We start from the raw sequence: 19,575 nt of genomic DNA on the forward strand, positions 1-19,575 counted from the left end.
GACATTGTGCCAATCCCTGAGAAGCCCCGCAGAGCCTCCTGTTGAGCGGACTGGCTCATTTTAGAAGAAAATATCATCAAAGAGCATCACAAACAGAAGCAGTGGGAGAGGCCTCACTCTGCATTAGGGCCTTCAGGACAAACCGGAGGCTGTGTCCTGCTGAAGGTCAAGGTCTCTGTTCTAATTAGTGATGTTGGAGAGCAAGAGTTTAGGGCTCTGGCCTTCAGGCATTTGCACCACCCCCACTCCCACCGCAGAATCAGGACAGCAAGAGACAAGTCGGGTCTTATGCCATTCTGCAGCCCCAGGGCCTGGCAGAGTTGGTACTCAGGGAATGAATGAGTGAATGACCTGAGTTCTGGGATCATTTACTCAACTGTTCATTTGGACTTAGTTTCCCCAAATAAAGCAGTAAGGATCTAAGCAAGGATCTGAAGTCAAATGGCTGGATCTGAATCCCAGCTCAGCCACTTACAGGCTGTGTGACTTTGGTCAAGTGACTTAACCTCTCTGTGCCTCCATTGCTTACCTATAAAATAAGGGTAGCCTAGCACGTGCATTAGAGGGATGAGGGTTAAATGAATTCCTGGGGAGTCCATGAAGCACTTAAGATGGTGCCTAGAATACAGCATATTCTTTTTCAAGGTTTGTGTCCTATTATTTTTCCCTTCTTCTCATTTACAGTGGGCGTCTTGCTTCTCCGCCTGAAGTCTGGGGTTCTTCCTTTCTCTTGGGAAAGACTCAGCCCACAGATGCAATGATGCCAGGTGTCTGTGGGTAGGGAAGGATGGGGGCACTTAAGAAACTACCAGCAGGGGAGCCCCAAGAGTGAATGGAGGGCTGAGTTCCATGGTTCTCTGGAAGCAGCCCAGACTTGCCTCCAAGTCCCGTTCTGGGAGGTTGCTGGGCTTCTGAGGGGATGGCTACATGGTGGGTCTACCTGAGGAGATCTCTGTCTCCCACACGAGAACAGGAACTGCAGAGGCCGCCTGGGCTGGAATGAGGGTCTCACTGGCAACTGGGCCAAACTATAGTGGGTAACTAGTGTCCTGTAGTGGGAAGGACCCATGTGCCTGGCCAGGGACTGGAGGTAGCATTAGCACATGGTAGAGGAAGAAAAGGCAATGTTGCTTATAGACTGGAGCCTCATAATCAGGCCCTGTAAGCTTTGTAAACCAGGGGGATCATCAGGGGACCCTTTTCTGTGGGTACAGGTGCCTGCTGGTGCTGCCTGTGTTGCTACCTGGCTTGGCCTGAAGGCCCTCTATTCCCCAGGAATCCTGCTGGCAAAGAGCACCATAGGTTTTCCTAAATGAATGAATCATTAACACCTCTCCCCAGGCCCCTCACTCCCCAGCTTGCTTCTGTGGCCTTCCGCACCTCACCTGATGGCAACTGCCTCCATCCAGGTGCTCAGGCCAAAAACCCAGAGTCATTCTTGACCATCCCACATACCTTCTATTTCAAAATGCTATGCACTTTGGCTTCAAAAATTTGCCTTCAATACTTTCCTGCCCTCTGCTGCTCCTACCTTACTCCAGGCCCCTGTGACTTCTCATCTGGGCTCCTGTGCGGGCCCCAGTGGGTCTCCTGGCATGTGCCTTTGCCCCCTGCTGCCTGTTCTCCCCACAGCAACCAGAATAAGCCAGCTAAAACATTAGGCAGAGCATCTCCCCTCCTCAAAACCCTTCCCCGGCTCCCTGTTTCACTCAGAGCCCAAGGCCAAAACCCTTCCTCTGCCTTCAGGGCCTCCCCAGTCTGGCTTCAACTATTCAGGCCTGGCCCACCACCCCTCGCTGGTTTCTTGGATGCTCCCACCAGAGAGCCTCTGCTTTGGTTGCTCCCTGGGCCAGCTGACCGCTCTCAACCTCCTTCCGCCTCTGCTCACCTGTCACCACCTCAGCAAGGCCTCCCCTCTAACCTGCTTTAAGACAGTTCCACCACTCTCCCCTGCTTGGCTTTTCTCCTTAGCACCCAGGTCCTTCTGCGGAACCTCTGAAACTGTCCTGTGCCCATCCCCCCCACTGCTCCCAGCCTTGTGCTGCGTCCCCCAGCGTCGACACCACTCTGCCTGGCTCACCAGTCCTCGGCATCTCGTGCAGCCGCCCTGGCAGGACCCCGTGGGCTGGGGGTGGGGTGGTGGCTGCACACGCAGGCCGTACCTGTTTGATGGCGAGGTTGACCACCTCGTAGCGGTTGACGCGGCCCAGGGGCAGGCAGAAGCTGTAGAGCGCGTGCAGCGCAGCACAGAAGAAACTCAGCAGGCCTATCTGCTTGCGGTGCTGCAGCCAGTGGTCCAGCCAGTCCGGGAAGCGGCGGTACTTGGTGCCACGGTGCAGCTGCAGGGCAGCTGCCAACACGCCGGGCAGGTACACCAGGGACAGCAGCACATAGGCCACGCACGGCAGCGTCGTGTTGACCACGGACACGGGCAGCTTGTAGAATTTGCTCTTGCCATCCCGCACGTAGGGCTGCAGGACGTCCCGGACAAAGTTGTAGATGTAGAAGAAGATGAAGAGCCCCAGAGCCAGGAGGGCAGGCACCTTCCAGCCTGGGAGAAGGCGCAGGGGCATGGCTTCCACCTCCCGGGCGGAGACCAGGGACCCCATGTCCACAGGCATGAAGCCCATGGCCTGCACCATCTCCGAGACCGCCCGCTTGGCTTCCGGGTGGTCACTGCAGATGGGCACCTGGGGGGAGGAGGTAAGGGGAGAATCAGAGGGGGTCACAGGCCACAGGGGTGAGCAGGGACTGGGGGGCAGCGTCTCCACCCAACTCCTCACTGAGCAGCAGAGGAAGCTGAGGCCACGAGCCACAGCACAGAAGGTGGCTCTGATTCCCAGCCCAGGCTCTTCCCCCCGGCCCCCGTAGCCTCCTGGCCCCTGGTCCAGCATGACCACGATGCAAAAAGAGGACCCAGGGCTTACCCAACAATGAGCGTTTTTGTCTAGTTCATGGCTATCAGCAACCACAAGCAACATGGCACCCGAGGAGCCCCCAGGAGCCCCTGGAGTAGGTACTTGGAGAACGGTGGCCTGCTCTGGGGCTCGCTCAGTAAATGGCCTTTGAATATGGCCCAGAACACGCAGCCGTGGATGCAGCTCTGTCCCTCAGTTCATGAGTGTCCCCTTTGATGGTGTACCTCGGCCCCCATGGCCCTCAGCCAACACACAAGCCAGTCCCAGACTCATAGCCCATGGCTTCCCACTGTGAGCTCCGGGTGGTGTCCTTGGATCTCTGAACACTGTGGCCTTGCTCACACGGCTATGGTTTGTCTGGTCCGCAGAATGGACTCAGCACCTTCTATGCGCTAAGCTTTACACACGTAGTCCTGCCGCCTTACCAAAAGCCTACAGGTCGGTACGGCCCCATTTTGCAGGTGAGGAAACTGAGGTCCAGAAGCTTCATTACTCACCTCTGTACCTTTGCAGGTGGTCCCCACAGCGGGGATATCCTCCCCGCTCCCTGCACCTGACACCAGGAAGTAGGACCAGGCCAAAGCTGATCTCAAAGTCTTCCCTAGCCAGCTGCTCTGTTTCCTTCTAGGCCCTGCCACCCAGTCCTCACACACTGTTCCTTGCCTGTCCACACATGGGAGTCCTACGGTGCAGGCTACATACAAGGCCCTCCAGTCAAGGGCAGTGAGACCCTTGAGCGCTCTCCCACAGAGTGGCACAGAGCTGGGCACAGGAGGCATCTGGGCTGGATGAATTGGTAGAAGTTCTCACACACGTAGAGCCTGACATCCTTTCGGCATTAAAAACCACCTTGTCGGGGCGCCTGCGTGGCTCAGTCATTAAGCATCTGCCTTTGGCTCAGGTTGTGATCGCAGGGTCCTGGGATCGAGCCCTACATTGGGCTCCCTGCTCAGCAGGAAGCCTGCTTCTCCCTCTCCCTGCCTGTGTTTCCTCTCTTGCTGTCTCTCTCTCTGTGTCAAATAAATAAATAAAATCTTTAAAAATAAATAAATTAAAAACACCCTGTCTTCATAGGAACCCCTCCCGCCAACAACTGTATGCAGCTCTGGCCATTTCCTGGAGCCATTTTCCAATCCCCAGGGGAAAAAAAAAATCCACTATTGACTGTTCTGGAAAACTGACTCAGTTTTTGGAAGCCCTTGGAATTCGAGTGCTCAAGTTTGGGACCTGCCTGCTTCCTCGGGACTTGGCACATAAATGTGTTACTTTCCTCTTTCTAAGTCCATTCTCATAGCAGAGTCTCTCTTGACTCCAGATAGTAAAAAGAAAGCGTCTTCCACCTTGCCCTCCCAGAAATCGAGTTACCATGGAAGAAAGGACACAGGTTTCAGATTCGTATGAACTGGGTTCACATCCCAGCTCTCCAGTCATAAGACCTGGTATGCATAAGTTCATTAACATTTTCTGAGCCACAGTTTCCCACTGTGTAAATTGGAACTCTATAGTGATGTGAGATAAGCCTGGTGTACTAAGGGGCCTCAACAAAAAGTAGCCATTTATATTTATTGTTTTGATGGCTGGTATTCCCCACCAGAACCTACCTGTCTGTTCCCATCCCTTGGGCCAGACTGCAGGGTCCAGGCAGAGATAACATTGAAGGCCTTGACCACTGTGCATGTAGGGAAGAGGGAAGCCAGGTACTCTGCATTGGATTCGCGGTGCCGGAGGTGCTCCTGCTCTGTGGGGTTGCTCACGTCCACGAGGATCTTGCCAGCCAGCTGGTCACTGAGGCCACACAGTGAGGAGTAGTGCTCCCGGAACATGGCCACGAAGATGACGTCAGGGGAGTCCACTGCCTCCGCCTGGAAAGTCACTTGTGCCGCTGAGGGGAACAGCCCGGCCGTGCGTTTGGGGTTGCGGCTCCCCACCACCACGCTAAAGCCAGAGCCCACCAGGCGTGTGACCAGGGAGCGGGCAAAGTCCCCGCTGCCCAGGATGCCCACTTTGGGGGCCTCACTGGGGGTCTCGGCAAGGCTCCCATCGCTGTCCACCAGGCGGCGGCTGATCAGTGGCTTATCCATCTCTCCTGACACTTGGGTGGCTGGAAAGAAAGCAGGACTTGATCAGCGGAGAGCTCCCAGGCTGTCCTTCATACCACCTTCCTCTTACTTGTCCACTGTAACCACATGGTGGTCAAACATTCACCCAACAGACCTCCACGGGTGTTAACAGGTGCTGGTACTGGCTGAGCAAGGCCTTCCCCAGCAGGGCACAAACTCAGAAGAGTAAGAAGGACCTCTGCCTTCCACCCTCTTCCCAGTGTCCTGAATTATTTCCTTGGGACAAACATGCAAATTTGCGTAGTGCTGAGAAAGAAGTATATAGAACTTCCATGATGAGGGTGTCTGGGGGGGCTCAGTCCGTAAAGCATCTGCCTTTGCCTTGGGTCATGATCCCAAGGTCCTGGGATCGTGTCTGTGGCGACCTCCCTGCTCAGCAGGAGTCTGCTTCTCCCTCTATTCCCTGCTCCCACTCATGATCTCTCTCTGTCTCAATAAATAAATACATAAATAAAATCTTTTTTTTTTTTTTAAAGTAATGCTTGGGGCGCCTGGGTGGCTCATTCAGTTAAGTGTCTGCCTTTGGCTCAGGTCGTGATCCCCGGGTCCTGGGATCCAGCCCTGCATCGGGCTCCCTGCTCAATGGGAAGCCTGATTCTCCCTCTCCCACATCCCCTGCTTGAGTTCCCTCTCTTGCTGTGTCTCTCTCTGTCAAATAAAGAAAAAAAATCCTTAAAAAGATAAAAAAATTTAAAAAAGGAATGCTTAAAAAAAACCCACCAACTTCCATGATGAATGCTATGCAGTGCCATACTTCTTTTCAGAGGAGTATGTGAGAGATGGATGGACAGTGTTACTGTCCAGGAGTGACCCCCACCTCACCGCCACTGGGTATTTTCTGATTAATAGGAAGGGTGACATGTCCCTGTGCTTGTTCCCATTTTGCACTTTGGGAAGGCACCTCTGTGCTCTTCCTTGAGTAGATGACGAGCAGCTTGAAGGCAGGAACCTCATATTATTTGACTTTGGGTCTCACCATTTTTGTCCTAGGGCCTGGAGTTGGAGTTCAATGTCAGCTGAGTGAACGAATGAACACTGACCTCTGCTCTCTCAGAGGGGGGCTGCAGTGGGACATGACAGTGAGCAGGACCCTGAGATTGCGTGGGTGCCCTGGGATCTCCTTTACTGAGCTGGACACATGAGTGGCCATGGTGGAAAACCTGGGCTTGAGCAAGGAGCTCACAGTGAGCTTGGGCAAGAAAAATTCTGCTGACTTCAAACTGAAATTTGCCATTTCCCTCGAGCAGCAGACAGTGCTGGCAGTCAGTGCTGACCATATCCCAAGTTCTTCAAATACTATTTAAGAGTTCTTCAAATACTATTTAAACTTGTCACTCACTTAAAATTATGGTAGACATACATTTATAAATCAAATATTAACAGGTGTGAAGAAATAGATGGCAGCACAATAATGATAGGCGACTTCACTACCCCCCCAACAATGGATAGATCATCCAGAAAATCAGCACAGAAATGCTGGACTTGGACTACCGTTGAGACCAAACGAACCTAACACATACACAGAACATGCCATCCAACAGCAGCAGGATGCACATTCTCATCCATCCACAGAACACTGTCCAGGACACATCACAAAGTAACTCATAAAATGAGTCCTGCAAATTTGTAAGGATTGAAATCATAGGAAGTATCTTTTCTGATCACAATGGTCTATAACTAGAAAAAGGGCAAATTCACAAATATGTGGAAATTAAGGCATACACTTTTTCTTCTCAATTTTTTATTTAAATTCTAATGAGTCATCATACAGTGTAATACTGGTGTCAGGAGTAGAATTCAGTGATTCATCACTTACATACAACACCCAGTGCTCAACATAACAAGTCACTTCCTTAATGCCCAGCACCCATCTAGCCCATCCCCCAACCACCTCCCTCCCTCAGTTTGTTTTCCATCTTTGTCTCTTACCGTTTGTTTCCCTCTCTCCAATTCTGCCCCTCTCCTTGTGTGCATCTGTTTTATTTCTTAAATTCCACACATGGGTGAAATCACACGGTATGTGTCTTTCTCTGACAGACTTAATTTTGCCTGACATACTACACTCTGGCTCCTAAAACAGACACCTAGATCAATGGAACAGAACAGAAAGTCCAGAGGGCCTTGGTGGCTCAATTAGTTAAGCAACTGACTTTGGCTCAGGTCATGATCCCGGAGTCCTAGGTTCGAGTCACACATTGGGCTCCCAGCTCCATGGGGAGTCTGCTTCTCCCTCTGACCTTCCCCCATCTCATGTTCTCTCAAATAATAAATAAAATCTTAAAAAAAAAAAAACAATAGAAAGTCTGGAAATGGACCTACAACTATATGGTCAACTAATCTTCAACAAAGCCAGAAAAAATATCCAGTGAAAAAAAGATGGGTGTCTTCAATAAATGACACTGGGATAACTGGCCAACAACATGCAGAAGAATGAAACTGGACCACTTTCTTACACCACACACAAAAATTAGTTCAACATGGATGACAGACCTAAATGTGAGACAGGAATCCATCAAAAATCCTAGAGGATGGGGGGCCTGGGTGGCTCAGTCATTAAGCGTCTGCCTTCAACTCAGGTCATGATCCCAGGGTCCTGGAATCGAGCCCCACATCAGGCTCTCTGCTCGGTGGGAAGCCTGCTTCTACCTTTCCCACTCCCCCAGCTTCTGTTCCCTCTCTCTCTGTGTCTCTGTCAAACAAATAAATAAATTCTTTAAAAAAATCCTAGAGGAGAACACAGGTAGCAACCTCTCTAATCTCAGCTAGAGCAACTTACTAGAAATGTCACCAGAGCCAAAGGGAAACAAAGGCAAAAATGAACTACTGGGACTTCATCAAGAAAAAAGCTTCTGTACAGCAAAGGAAACAACTAGAAAACGAATGGGCAACCTGAAGAATGGGTGAAGATATTTGCAAATGACGTATCTGATAAAGGGTTGGTAGTATCCAAAATCTATAAAAAAAAATGTATCCAACTCAATACCCCAAAAAACCCCTAATAAACTCTTGGACAACCAATGAACCAAAGAAGAAATCAAAAGGGAAATTCAAAAATCTTGAAACAAATGAAAATGCAAACTCAGCATACCAAAACTTGCGGGATGGAGCAAAAGTGGCTCTCAGAGGGATGTTTGTAGCTTAATGTGTATCTTACAAAAGAGGAAAGATCTCACACAATCTACCTTTACGCTTCAAGGAGCTAAAAAGGAACAATTCTGAAGTTCTAGCAGAAGGAAAGAAAAAACAAAGATCAGAGTAGAAATAAATGAAATAGAGGCTAGAAAAACAATAGAAAAGATCAATGAAACTAAGATCTGGTTTTTTAAAAAGATAAACCGAAGTGATAAAACTTTAGCTAGACTAAGAAAAAATAGACTCCAAATAAAAAATGAAAGGTATATTACAACTGATACTGCAGAAATACCAAAGATCATAAGAGACCACTACAATTATCAAACAATTATATGGCAAAAAACTGGACAACCTAGACGATATGGATAAATTCCTAAAAACCTACCCTACCATCTACCAAGACAGAATCATGAGGAAATAGAAAAGCTAAACAAGCCAATAATGAGTAAGGTGACTGAATCAGTAGTAAGAAATCTTCCACCAAGTATTTCAAGAAGATTTTTAATGTTAGTCCTTCTCCAACTGTTCCAAAAAAGTCAAAGAGGAGGGATCACTTTCAGGCTCACTTTATGAAATTAGAGTCGCCCTGATACCAAAGCCAGGTAAGGACACTACAAGAGAAGAAAATTATAGGCCAATATCCCTGATAAGCACAGATGAAAAAAATCTTTGACAAATTACTAGCAAACTAACTTCAATAGCACATTAAAAGGATCCTATACCACTATCAAGTGGGATTCATCCCTGGGATGCAAAGATGGTTCAACATATACAAACCAGTAAATAAATGTGACATGCATCCACAGAAATAAAAATCATGTGAACCTACCAACACATGAAAAAAAATCATTTGGCAAAATTAACATCCTTTGGTGAAGAAAACTCCATTCATAGTGAAGGAGTACTCCTCCACATAATAAAGGTCATATATGACAAGCCCACACCTAGTATCATACCCATTGGTTAAGAAGCTGAAAGCTTTGCCTCTAAGATCAGGAAAAAGACAAGGATGCCCCTCTTGCCACCTCTATTCAACATAGCATAGAAGTCTTAGCCACAGCTCCGAGCCAAGAAAAAAGAAAGAAAAGGCATCCACATTGGAAAGAAGTAAAATTTGTTTCTGTTTGCAACTGACGTGATCTTACATATAGAAAACCCTAAAGACCCCACCAAAAAATAAATAAATAAATAAATAAATAAGTAAAAGAAAGAAAACAAGACAACCCCTCCCCAAACAAATAATTCTGTTTAAAAATGGGCAAAGGACCTGAATAGACATTTTTCCAAAGACAACATACAAATGGCCAACGAGTATACGAAAAGATGCTCAACATCACTAGTCATCAGGGAAATGCAAATCTAAGCCACACTGATGTCTCTTCTCAAACCTGTTAGGATGACTATTATCAGAAAGATAAAAAAGTCAAAAGATAGTAAGTGTTGGAGAGAATGTGGAAACAAGAGAACCACTGCACACTGTTGGTGGGAATATAAATTCTTGCAGCTATTACGGAAAACAGCATGAAGGTTCCTCAAAATATTAGAAATAGAATTACCATAGGATCCAGCAATCCATCTTCTAAGTATATATTTAAAGGAAATAGAATCACTATTTCCTTAGAATCGCCTGGATGGCTCAGTTGGTCAGGCATCTGCCTTTGGCTCAGATTAAGATCCTAGGGTCCTGGGATGGAGTCCCACAATGGGCTCCTTGCTCTATGGGGAGCCTGCTTCTCCCTCTGCCTGCTGCTCTCCCTGCTTGTGCTCTTTCTTTCTCTGATAAAAAACAAATAAAATCTTTAAACAAAAGAGAAAGAATCACTTTCTCAAAGAGATATATCTGCACCCCATGTTCACGGCATTATCAGTCACAGTAGACAAGATATGGGAATAATGGGAAGTGTCCACAGGTGATGAATGGACAAAGGAAATGTGGTATATATACACAAAGGAATATTATTCAACCTCAAAAAAGAAGGAAATCCTGACATTTGTGTTAACATGGATGAACCTGGAGAACATTATGTGAAATAAGCCAACACAGAACAACAAATACTACATGATCTCACTTGTGTATGTCACACTGTACACCTTAAATATATAGTTTTGTCAATCAAACTTCAATAAGGGTGGGGGAAAATAAAAATAAATAAAATGACAGTAAATATCACACCAGCGGTTAGATATTGTTATTTAATGTATTCATAAAGAAGCATGTCTATTACTATGAAACATTTAGAAACATTTGGGAACTACGTTTCACTGTAACCGGTCTCCTTTGTAACCCTATAACAGAATAACATATTCTGTGCATGTAGGAGCATTATTTTTTTTTTCAACTAACATCTTCTTGCTTGACATTGGAAGTGTTTATTATTATTATCATTATCATTATTAGTTTCAGGGGTAGAATTTAGTGATTCATCAGTTGCATACAACAGCCAGAACTCATTACATCACGTGCCCTCCTTAATGCCTGTCACCCAGTCATCCCATCCCCCCAGCAACCCTCAGCTTGTTTCCTAGTGTTAAGAGACTCTTATGCTTTGCCTGTTTTCATCTTATTTGTCCTTCCCTTCTCCTATGTCCATCTATTGTTTCTTCAATTCTACATATGAGTGAAATTATATGGTATTTGTCTTTCTCTAATTTTACTTAACCTAACACCCCCTAGTTGCACCCGCATCATTGCAAATGGTAAGATGGCATTCCTTTTGACGGCTGCATAGTATTCCACCACACATACACATGCGCGTGCACGTGCCACATCTTTACCCATTCATCTGCCGATGGATATTTGGGCTCTTCCCGTATTTTGGCTGTTGTGGACATCGCTGCTATAAACACTGGGGTGCAGGTGCCCCTTTGAATCACTATGTTTATATCCTTTTGGTAAATACCTCGTAGGGCAATTGCTGGGTCCTAGGGTAGTTCTATTTTCAACTTTCTGTTTTCCTGAGTGGCTGTACCAGTCTGCATTCCCACCAACAGGGTAAGAGGGTTGCCCCTTTCTGTAAGAACATTATTCTGAGTAGAAGTCCAGGGGTCTCACCAGCCTATGGGTCCATGGGAACCCTCGGCAAAGAAGAGATAAGATCACTGCTACCAATGGAGCAGCAGGGATGGCTTAATCCCCTCTTCCCACTTTCCACAGCAGCCTCTTGGGTGAGGGCTGTATATGTGTATGGTGGGTTTAGGGTCTAATGCAAGGGGGAGCAGGAGGACCAGGAGGCTGTGCTCCAGCTCTGTCATGGACCAGCTCTGTGTCCTTAGACAAGCCCCTGTGCCTTTCTGGGCCCCAGCTTCCACCCCTGCAAATGCAGATCGTGATCTCAGCTCCAAGATGACAGAGAATGCAATCTTGAAAGGTTTTGGAAAACTGACCTGGACATCTGACAAGGCAACACCACGCATGCCTATCATATGCTGGACATTTCTCTAAGACCTTTTCCACGAGTGATGGTTGTCGAGGCCTCATAGGACCCCACGAAATAGGTGCTATGATTCTCCTCCAACTTAAAGGGGGAGGAAGCTGAGCTCAGAGAGCTTGAAGAACTTGCTCCAGGGAGCACAGAGGGTAATGGGGAAAGGAGAACAGGACGCAGATCTGCCAGCCTCTGCAGTGAGCTTCACCAAGAGTCCTATTGTCCAGACAGAGGAGCTGTCCAGAGATCCCTCGTGGGTGGTAGAGTTGGGACCCTGTGGCTGAGAAGAGGGGATCACAGTAGACGGGCATGCACTGACTGTCCATTCCAAGAGTCAGAGGACATGCTTTGCAGCCAGGGCCCCCAACCTGCTCACATGGGACTCAACTCGATGCCCTCATGGACATAGTACCTCCCTGCAACATGGGAGAGCATTTTCCACCTGGTTCTGGGGACAAGGATATTTTTCCAAACGGTGATGAGCTAGCCTTTGCAGATGCCAGTAGGGCTCCCGACAATCCCTCGAGTGCAGACCTGGAGTCGCGTGTCCGTGGAAGGCCACCCTCGGCAACCAACTCTGCCTGGGTTCTACTTCTGACTCGGCCAACCTCTAACTGTGGCTGTGGGCCTGCCAGTGCCTCCTCCATCTCCCCAGCAATAGAAGGAGACAATCACAGCACCTTCCTTAACGGGAGGTTGTGGGAATAAATAAGTCAATATACGTAAAGCACTTAAAACAGCGCAGGACTCAGCGGGTGTGGCTCAGTAAGAGTAAGCAGATGCTGGTGCCAGCACTGTACCCATAGCAGGGACAAGGCAAAGGAAAGATGCAGAAGCCCTGCTAGCCCCTCTTCAGCCCTGGGAAAGTGGGGCGTGTCATGACAGAGACTCTGCCGGTAGCCTCGAGCTCCCAGGCCTGCATGGGGGATTTGGCTAAGCTGAATGTAAACCCCTCATGGGGACCCCAGCATTTCCCACGGTCAGTCAGGGCTTGGACAGATCCACATGGGCCTTCCCCAGTCCCTGCATCGGCCACCTGACGACACCTGCCCTGGGGCGAGGCTTGCCTTTATGGGTGGGTGGGGGGGCAAAACCACCCTGAAGCCCCCAGACTAACTTCTCCATGTCTGCTAGCAATTCAGAGGGTCCCGTGGAAGTCCCTCTGGGCCAGAAGGGTCTCCTTTGCTCTCTCTTCCCAACACATGTGCTGAACATAAAGATGTGAGGGATGCCTGGGTGGCTCAGTGTTTTAAAGCCTCCAATTTCAGCTTGGGTCATGATCCCAGGGCTCTGGGATCGAGCCCTGAATCAGGAGAGCCTGCTTCCTCCTCCTCTCTCTCTGTGTACCTCTCTGCCTACTTGTGATCTCTGTCAAATAAATAAATAATCTAAAAAAGAGAGATAGAGAATAAAGATGAGAAAGACATGGCTCCCACTCTTGGATGGTTTACAACTGTGCACGCACGTGTGTGGTGCGGGACACATTCCATAAGACGCATCCATCCACAACTGGACACAGAGTGCCAGAGGACGAAGCCCAGGAATAGACACCGCATCCCAGGGGGAAACCAGGGAGGGCTTCCTGGCATTTGCAGCATCAGTGGGCTAGGGGAGAAACCCTCGTGGTTTACAGCCTCACGGCAAACTAGACCGAATGGAGGAAGTCGGTGACAGCCAGACTTTGAATCTCGTCTGTGCTGAACCCCAGACTGAGCACCCCAAGGTGGAGGTGGGGAGGACTTATGTGGGGCTGGTTCCTGAAGCTCTGTGCTCAGAACCTGACTCGGTATTGCTTCCCTTCTGGGGGCTAGGGTGAAGGCAGATGCAGCATAGGGAAGCCATGGGCAGGGGCTGGGGTTGAGGGGGCGGATCTGGGACTGGTCCTGGCTGTGCGAGGACCTGGTGGTGGGATAGCGGAGTGTTGCTGAGCCTCTCTGGGCAGCTTCTCTAACTGAGTGGCTGCGCCAAATCACCTGCAGTTCCCTCCCAGGGTATTAATGGTACCACACTTAGGGGCCTGCCTTCAGTCATAGACCGCATGGAAACCAAAAACAAAGCATCCCTAAGTGCTTCTTGCCACCAAGACTGGGTCCTTGGCACTGGAAAGTGCCCGGCTGTAAATCTCTCTTGGGAGGCCTCCCACCCCAGGGGCAGCTCCGGCCACTACAAGTTCCTATGCAGGGGACTAGAGCTACCCGGTCGGGGCACTGGGGTCACTTACTGGGGAGAACTCTTTGTGCCTCCGTCCCCTCCTTCAAATGGGGCACTACTTGTACTTCCTCCAAGGTTGTTCTGAGGATGAACTGAGTTAATGGGCAAGAGGTCAGAGCCGGGTTTTCTGACGCGTGTGCTGGCGTGTATGTGCATGTGCATGTATTGTGCTCTAAGGGGCTTCACAGGCAACCTCCCCAAATTCTGCCTTCCCGGTGCCCAGCACAGGGTCTGCTGTCGGCATGAAGGCCAGAGAAGGGAGAGCAAGTGGTCCAAGTCCCAGAGGCCCAGGATGAGGGGGTGGCGTGGGGCCAGCAGAGCCCTGCTGCCTGTCCTATCCTCCGGGCCCTAAGGTGAGTGACTGATTCTGGCTGGGCCCTGGCTCCCTGGTGGTTCTATTTACGGAACTGGGGGAGGGAGTGGGAAGGGTATCAAATTACAGCAGGCTGGGGCCTGCTGCCGCCTGTGCACAGACCGTCCACCTGCCTGCATGCCCCACCCCCGCCGCTCTCCACCAAGCAGCGGACAAAACCCGCACTGAGGCTCCGTTGTGCAGAAACTGGCCCAGACCACAGGGCCTCATCCCCTCTGGGTGTTTGCCCAGGCTTGCCTGTTCCCTCCCCCTTCCCGGCAAGGTCATGGCACGGGCTGTGTTTGTGGCTGGGAGTCATGGGGGTTCACTGGCCTGCCTGCCTGCTCCTGGCCACTCCCACCCACTCCTGCTTACTCTCAGGCAGGCCACTAATGGTGGCCAGTCACGCCACGGACAGCCTGACAGCCTCTTCTGCGAGGGCCAACCCTTAGGCTCATGTGGCCAGTGCAGTCCCTGTCCATGAAGGGGTCAGGGAGGGGTCACATCGGGGTGGGGGGGTGGGATGGCTGGCTGTGGCATCTTGAGGCTGGATGGAGGAGAGGTGGTTTGTGGGTGGGCTAGGGTGCCTTCCACCCTCTCCCACGCAGAGGCTGACATAAGCCAACATCTCCAGCCCTAGCCGTCCCTGGAGACCCAGAAAGAACTAGGGTACAGCTCTTAATCTCAAGAGGCCCACCGTTATCTTCTAACTTTGTTTAGGTTTTATCTAGTCAGTAAAATTAAATTTAAGGGTTGGGGGAAGACACATTCCTCCTATTACTGCTATGTTTACTTGTAAGATAAATATATTGAAAACGTAATTTGTGCTGTATAATGTTATGCACAGAATAAATCCTATGTTAACATAAATGTCAATGTAGATACATGTGAAAGGATAAGGCTAAACATTAAAGAAACTCTAAGTATTCTTGCTGGCCCCAGGGAATGACCCTTTACAATCCAGGGGAGCCCCATATCCATCCTGGAGACCTGAGCCCAAAGGCACCAATAACTGCCCAGGTTCCCTCCTGGGACAGCTGGGGGCCGCATGTACCTGGGGCCTTGCTCAGCAGCTGGGGACTTGCAAGTCCTCGCCTGGTGGCTCCTAGGCTCACGTGAGCTGCTCTACCCTCCTGTCAGCTTTGGCAAGGGAGAGACTGCCACGTTCAGTTGCACGGCTGTTAACTCTGCAATCCAGCCCTGTGCTGGGGGCATCATGGAGGTTTCGTGTATATTTCTGAAGAAAGGCAAACATCCTGGATCTCACAGCTTCAAAACTTACTCTGCTTATCCTTGGGGACCAAAAATTCTTCCAAAATGCAGTGCGTATTTCAAGAGAAGCAGTCAGATCCTCACTGAGCACCCTGGCATCACCCCAAACTGCAAGGATGGAATGTCCTTGGGTTTTGTCCTCGTTTTTGTAAAACCCTTTCATAAGTTTACAGGTTTAAATCCTCCCTGGTTGTCAGGACATTGATCACGGCTCGCTCTCTGCCCACTTGCTCTTAAAGCCCTCCCAGGTCCTGCTGTGGACAAAGTACAGGCCACACACCACTGAGAAAGCACAAAGACAGCCCACAGAATGGGAGAAAAAAATTGCAAATCATTGATCTGATAACGGGGCTTGCTCCCAAATATATAAAGAACTCTTACAACTCAGTCCCTAAAAGACAAATAACCTATATGACCATGCGCAACGGACTTGGATCCACGTTTCTCCCACAAAGATACACAAATTGTCATGAGGAACAGGAGAAGATGCTCAGCCTCGTGAGCCCCCAGGCCCCAGGGACAACGAATTAAAGCATGACAGGCCACTTCATACCCCCTTGGATGGCTTCATCCATCACATCACAACAGAGTATCATTCAGCAACAAACAGCAAGATGGCACGACTATGGGGCTAGGGAACCCTGAGTCTTGGAGCCACGAGGCTAAAAGAAAGAAGCCAGTCACAAAGGCCACACGCCATATGACTCCATTTACAGGAAATGCCTACAAGAGGCAAGTCTACAAAGACAGAAGTAGATTAGTGGTTGCCTTGAAAGGGGGCTGTTGTGGGGGTACGGAAAGTGCTCACGGTACAGGGTTTCTTCTCAGAGGTGATGACAGGATTCTAAAATGGACTGTGGTGATGGCCGTCCAACTCCATGAATATACTAAAAACCACGGGGTTATATACTTGAAATAGGGGAGTTGTATGGTAGGTGAATTACAGGTCAGTGAAGTTGCTATTTAAAAAAAGAAGAAACTGAAGGATGCCTGGGTGGCTCAGTTGGTTAAGTGTCTGCCTTGGGTTTGGGTCATGATCCTGGGGTCCTGAGATCAAGTCCTGCATCAGGCTCCTTGCTCAGTGGGGAGCCTGCTTCTCCCTCTCCCTGCTGCTTCCTCCTCCTTGTGCTCTCTCTCTCTCTCCCTAACAAATAAATAAAACCTAAAAAAAAAAAAAGGAAATTGAGATAGTACAGCCTGATGTGTGTGAACAAACAGTGAACTTGCTTTGCATGGGAATCCAAGGCCTCCTCATGAGCTTAGAGCATGGATCCCGGGACATCAGTGCTGGTGGTTCTAAGTTATTCCCTGGTTGTGTCCCATATATCTGAGTTTCTCTGCCCCATGTCCTCTAGAAAAGTAAGTGTGTAGTCAAAAGTATTAATAACTGTTGTAGGGGAGCAGTGCCACAGGCTGGTCCTCTGGCTTCTGGGTGGAACCTGCAGGTTTTGCTCATACAGCTCCCGCTCTGAGCTCCAACCCATGCAAGCAGACAAGCCACCGAGGGCCATGGTGCACAGCACACGAGGAAGGTGCCGAGGTCTGAGGCCCGCCCTTCCAGCTCCCGGGATGCATCCATGAACAAGGCCAATGCATGCCAATGAGAGGGGGTATGGAAGCATCCTCTGCTATTCTCGCCAATGGCAGAGGGTTTTTATAAGGACACACAGCTGGAAACTAGCACCTAGCCACGAATCTGCCAGCACTAGGTTGGATCCGTTCCTTGTTCCCCCACCAAATGCATCCCCTCCTTAACGAGGGAGAGGAGCATCCCTGGGGTGCCATCAGGGTCACTGGGAGCCTGTCTGGGTGGGCTAGGCTGGCTCCCCTGAGCACATCCATCAGAATAGGGGCTGAGGAAACAGCTCGATGTTTCCGACTTATGCAGGTTCAGTGGCCTTGATAAACTGCAAGGCAGGCCAGCAAGAACACAGCCTCAGAGAGAGCTGGGGTCAGATTGCAGCCCTACCACTTACTTGCGGGGTGGCCTCAGCAAGTCCCTTTACCTTTCGAGCTTCGGTTTCCTTATCTGTACTGCAGAATAGCATTACCTACTTAAAGGAGACTTCTGAGGATTATACGCATCAGCAAAGTGCACGATCCGAACCTGTTCAATTCACTCCCTTTTCATTTTGTTCCTTCCTGTCCAGGATTTTTGAAAACCTTCTGTCTGTGTAAAGCAGGAACAGACATGCACAAATCAATACATGGCGTTCTCTGCTGAATGGAAAAATTTACTCTGAAATTTTCTAAAAATGTGCTCTGAGATAATGGCCTGGAGCTATGCACACATTTCCCACAAAGGCAATTGTAGGGAGGGATCTGTGGCTCTTTGGGGTTCAGGGAGTGGGGAGAAAAGGGGGCGGCGGAACAGGGATGGGGAGGACAGGAGGGAGAGGCTGGGGTCAGAAGTGGGGCACCAGAGTGGTCTGGGACCAGGCTATGGGCTTCCTGAGCTCTCAAGGATGGCTAGTCCCAACAACCGGCTCCCCCCAAGGGACAGTCGTCATGCCACCGGTGTCCCCAGACCCCCTTTCTCATCAGGACCACCAGCTCCTGGATCAAACCTGCACCAGCTGCTTCTCTGCTTCCACAGCCCTGAGAGCAGCCCCCTTCCCACTGACCGCATTGCTTTCTCTCCCGTCTGCCCTCTCCCCGGACTCTAAGCTCCTCACGCGTGGGAACTGAATCAAACTCATTTTTGTTAGCCCAGCACCCAACCCCTATCGGGTCAAACCTGAGCCTCACCGGGGTCATCTGGAGGGCTTGCTAAACTCATTGTTGGGCTCCATCCTCAGAATTTCTGACGCTGCTGCTCCAGGACCACACTTTGAAAATGACTGCAGGATACCTTTGCAAAAGGTGCTGTGTGAAGGGTGAACCACTCCAGGTTCGATTTTTTTCCTGGGTTTTTATAGTCAGGCCCAGCTCTTCATCTGTCTCCTCCGTAAGTCCTCCCTGCCCCCCTGGGACCCCTCGTACCAGTGCTCTCTCCCTGTGCTCCTCCCAGCCCTGAGGGTTAGGTGCCCATGCCTCACCCCTGCAGCCCCCTTGGCCGCCCAGAGCTAGGTCCTTCCGGGGAGAAGGGGGTCAGGGCCATGGAAACATTACTCCCTGAGCCCATGAGGCAAACTCTCCACGAAGTGCTCCCATGGCCCCTCCCCCACTCCGACATGGGTCACCAGACCCCCGGAGGGTAAAGAGGGGGCAGCACTGGGCTGTCCCCATACAGATTCTGCGGACCCAGGAGCCCCCAACACCTTGACTGGGGACATCTTCCAGTTACCTGGCTGGCCAAGAATTCAGATGGCCTGATTCAGCATCCGGGGCTCTTCCGCTACCTCAGTATGACAGTGAAGCTGGGAAGAAGTGTTCAGTGGACCAGTTCATTACCACCCACGGCCCTCACACAGGAAGGATGGTGGTCCGTGCTGGTTAGAAGGAGTGGAAGGGGGACGTCCCCATGGTCAGCACCAAGGCTAGCGGCTTGATGCAGAGAAGACACTCAAGCCCTTAGGGTCCTCATGCTGCCCAACCTCAGGGGCCCCCATCCACACTGTAATCCACGTGAATAGTACCTTCTGGAATTTTGCAGTGCACAACCTGTGCAGTGTTACACAATAGTTGGTCCTACCAATCCTGAAAAATGTCCTCATTTGATATTCCCTGAAAACCTACTATGTCCCCAGCAGGTATTCTGGCAGGGAGCCAGAAAACAGTCTATCCTCTTGGGGCTCTTTAAGGAAAGGCCAGCTACAGCCTGTGTGAGAAGAAGAGTGCTCACACGAGGGCATGCCCAGGCGCTGTGGGAGCCAGGGAGTGGCTTATCTCTACCCAGTGAGGTCAGGGCGCTGGCACGTGGGGGCAGCCAGCTCCCGACGGGCTGGTTTATCCAGCCAGGCTGGAGGCTATCAGGCGGCAGCAGCTGAATCTGCAGTCTCAGCGTCTGGGCTTAGGTGCCTTCTTGCTTTCTAGGGATACCTGGAGCCACAGAGCCCGGGGCCAGATGGGTCTCATGGGCTCTGGCAGCCCCAGACCCCTCTCCCCTTGCCATGGTGTAGGTGTGCAGAATCAGAGATTAGAGCCCTCTGTTCCTGGGCAGAAGGAGGTGTGGAGGCAGGGAAAGGGGCATAAGCAGCTAAGAC

General features: G+C 50.2%; 1 protein-coding gene across 3 annotated transcripts in view; it reads right to left on the reverse strand.

Annotated features, from left to right (window-relative positions):
* STEAP3 (STEAP3 metalloreductase) overlaps nt 1–19,575 on the reverse strand; it is a 48,153-nt gene that overhangs the window by 14,262 nt on the left and 14,316 nt on the right. For 2 of the 3 annotated variants that reach the window (XM_082750919.1, XM_082750920.1), the window contains exons 2-3: nt 4,520–5,019; nt 2,163–2,690 (exon numbers count right to left, since the gene is read on the reverse strand). In XM_082750919.1, coding sequence (XP_082607045.1) covers nt 2,163–2,690; nt 4,520–5,019 — 1,028 coding nt within the window. The remainder of the gene's footprint in view (nt 1–2,162; nt 2,691–4,519; nt 5,020–19,575) is intronic. The other variant, XM_082750921.1, reaches the window with a different exon arrangement.

The sequence above is a fragment of the Mustela nivalis genome (assembly GCF_964662115.1).
Source record: "Mustela nivalis genome assembly, contig: HAP1_SCAFFOLD_2090, whole genome shotgun sequence".
Classification (NCBI taxonomy): Eukaryota; Metazoa; Chordata; class Mammalia; order Carnivora; family Mustelidae; genus Mustela; species Mustela nivalis.